Consider the following 2,964-nt stretch of genomic DNA (forward strand, 5'->3'; position numbering starts at 1 on the left):
ACACCATGAGCTCGGGCCCGATATCCAGATCCACAAAATGCATGTCCTGAGCAAGCCTTATCTCTCTCCTCATTATGGAGGGGTCACTGTGCACCCAAATCCTCCCCCCAGCCCCAGCCACACCTGCTCAGGCCCTGGCACTCGCTCCTGCCCCTCGAGGTACCAAAGCAGAGCAGGGCAGCCACGTGTTTGGGGAGCAAAACAAGTTCAGTGCCAGCAGGGGCAGGCTGTGTAGCCAAGTAAGGAGAGAAGAGGGTGAGGGAAGGCGTTTGCAACACCACCACAGCCCAGCCAGATCCTCCTCACGTGCAAAACACACACGGCCCAGTGAGTCAGGCTAGCACGTGGTATCTGGCACCACTGCATCCTGCTCTGAGGGCAGGAGCCGTGCTGTGTCCTGGTCCAGCCCCACCAACACCCCCAGCACCGCTCTGCTCCCCCCTCCACAGACAAAGAACAACCCACAGCGTTTTAAAAGGCTGCTCAAGTTTATTCATTGCCATTGTACAAGTTTAGGAAAAGCTTTGGGAGGGCTTAGTTACACTGGGAGAGAGTAAAAAAGGCTGGAGTGGAATCGTCGGGGTTGCTGCACTTCTCCATCAGAAAGCAGCACCTTTTCCTTGGAGCAGCCAGCTACTCTACAGGGGAGGGGGGGAGCAGCCGCCGACCCGCTCACACTGAGGGCCCCGCGCTGGACTCGCTGACGTGGCGCCTCCGTCCCGCGCCCGGGGCTGCCACCAGGGCACAGGCCATCGGTCCTGTGGCCACCCGCAGAGCTCCCAAGCTGCAACACAGAGCAGAGAGAGAGTCAGCACTCATGCCAACCCCGAAAATGTGGCGTTACTGCTCTGCATTTATTCCTGCAGCCCTGGGCATGGACATGGCTCATTGGGTCAGAATGCACCTTCGGGGATGCAGCGGAGATGTCCCCAAGTGCCCTGGGTGCTGCATTGGTGCTCCCCTGTGTCACCTCTAAGCACTCACCTCTCCTGGGACTCTGACACCGTTGTCATGGCTGGGTGAGTCGTCTTCCCAAAGAAGAAGCTGGCCCACCACTGGCCAGGGTCAGACTTGGGCAGGTCTGGGGAGCAGTGCATGACACGGACAGTCCAGGTCACTGCAACCTGGGCAGCCCCATGGCCACCCCAGCCTCATCCCACAGGAGAGGCTAGGTCACCTCCAGTAAGATTTCCCAAGGAGGGACTGGGAGCAGTGTCTCCCTGGGCCACGACAGGTGACACTTACCCGGGCCATGGGGGATGACCTCCCCAGAGTACTCTGAGCTGCAGGAGCTGGTGCTGGATGTGGAGCTCAGGCGCCCTGTGGAAAAATCATGGCCATCAGAACCACTGCTGAGCCATGGTCATGCCACAAGAAGGAAAGCACAGACTTGGCATGGCTGTCCCTGGGTGCTATTGCTCAGCCTCATCACTAATTCGCTCCAGTACTTGCCCAGTTTAGGGCCAGGCCAATAAAAACCACTAGAAGGGAATACTGTGGAGATTCCAAGAGCAGGGAGCAGAAAAACACCTGAACACCTCTGTAGGAAAAAACCTGCAACCCCAAGGACATAGTTTAGTGGCTTTGAGAGGCCTCTGCAGATGAATTGAGGCCATGAGGATGCAAATTCCTGTGTATAATCCATATGCTTTTAGTACAACAGCTACGAGCCTGCTGCTTGTTTCAGCTCAGGGGGAATCCTTTAATTCCCTCTGGTTTAAGCAATCCATTAAACCAGAAAGTCTCCCCTGGCTGAGGTACGAGGAGCTACCATTGCCCAGACTGGTTTAGCAGCTCATTTCTGAATGAAAGTGCAAGGTGAAAGTGCAAGGTGAAACCACCCACTCTGGCCCCTACAACCCTCATAACAAGTGAAGGAGATTTGAGCCCCCTCACCAGCTGGTACAGCTGGGCTGGGGGGCCCAGAGCTGGGCTTGGGCAGCAGCACAGACACTGCTGGCTGTCCCCTTTTCTCAGCAAATGCTCACATGGGGCTGCAGCTGAAAGCACAGACCTGAGCTCAGCTCCATCTCTGCAGGAGCCACATCCCCCACACCTGGCAGAGATCCCCCATATGCTCACCCACCACCCCAAGCCCACGCCGGCCCCCAGCCTGCCCTTACTTCTGCGATAGTTGTGCGTGGCCATGAGGGAGCCGCTGGATGGAATGGATGCCATGGTTCCTGATCTTGGTTCTTGTGCAGATCTAAACCTGGGAGCACAGAGGCAGCTGTCAGCACCCACCCCTGCACCCCCGAAAGCTGCAGGGGTGTAAATGGAACCAATGTGACTTCTGGAGAAAAGGGACGTGCAACCCTGCATTGGGAACGGCGGCTGGTGCTCACTGCACGTGGATTAAATCCACAGAGCTCCAAGAGCTATGTGCAAAACCAAAATAATTCCCCTCATCCACAACCGCCTGCCCAGAGCACAGTCTGCACAGCCCCTTCCCGACCCCCCCTCCTTCCAGGGTGTTTTTCTTGCAGAAATCCACCTCCCCTCCTTGGATCAACATCTGGAGTTACAAAATCCCAGGCGGATGTTGCATAAGGAGCAAAGAAACATTCAGCTGGGGCACATACCGGGGCTGTTCCTGCAAGGAGCTCCAGCCCCAGCCTGTCCTCAGCAGCCTCCCCATCACCCACAGCCGGTACAAACCTGCCTGCCTTTAATGTGGTGAAATGTTCTGAACTGGGGAAGTTTTTCGCCTCTTCCGGGTACAAACCACCTTCCTGCCAGCAGCTGACTCTTCCCACAGTCTGACCCCTTCTTCCCCAAGAAAGCTCTTAAAAAGGCTCAGGGGGCCAAACGTCCCAGCTGCCAACAGCTGGCGGGCACCGAGCCGCATCCGGGAGAAGCAACCTTTCCTCAGCGGGGAAACCGAGGCACGGGCAAGTCCCAGCGCAGCCCCCTGGCAAAGCAAACGCGCCGATCGCTCGCTCGGGGCCGCCCCGTTCCCCCCGC

At 57.4% G+C, this 2,964-nt stretch overlaps 1 protein-coding gene across 1 annotated transcript; it reads right to left on the minus strand.

The window, feature by feature from the left end:
* Window positions 1-466: 466 nt before the first annotated feature.
* On the minus strand, window positions 467-2,859 carry PPDPF (pancreatic progenitor cell differentiation and proliferation factor). Its single transcript, XM_008634577.2, has 5 exons — window positions 2,659-2,859; window positions 2,124-2,212; window positions 1,246-1,320; window positions 985-1,081; window positions 467-784 (listed from the first exon to the last, which is right to left on the minus strand). Exons 2-5 carry the CDS (start codon window positions 2,176-2,178, stop codon window positions 673-675), a joined length of 339 nt encoding a protein of 112 aa, XP_008632799.1. The 5' UTR covers window positions 2,179-2,212; window positions 2,659-2,859; the 3' UTR covers window positions 467-672.
* Window positions 2,860-2,964: the final 105 nt, after the last annotated feature.

This window comes from Corvus brachyrhynchos, unplaced genomic scaffold, assembly GCF_000691975.1.
Source record: "Corvus brachyrhynchos isolate BGI_N302 unplaced genomic scaffold, ASM69197v1 scaffold10, whole genome shotgun sequence".
NCBI lineage: Eukaryota > Metazoa > Chordata > Aves > Passeriformes > Corvidae > Corvus > Corvus brachyrhynchos.

What these genes read in the sequence shown, in the direction of transcription:
- PPDPF (XM_008634577.2), bottom strand. Translation starts at nt 2,178, where the DNA reads ATGGCATCCATTCCATCCAGCGGCTCCCTCATGGCCACGCACAACTAT. An exon ending in CACGCACAACTATCGCAGAA is followed by an intron (nt 1,321 to 2,123) that starts GTAAGGGCAGGC and finishes ATTTTTCCACAG; the next exon opens with GGCGCCTGAGCTCCACATCC. An exon ending in GGTCATCCCCCATGGCCCGG is followed by an intron (nt 1,082 to 1,245) that starts GTAAGTGTCACC and finishes ACTGCTCCCCAG; the next exon opens with ACCTGCCCAAGTCTGACCCT.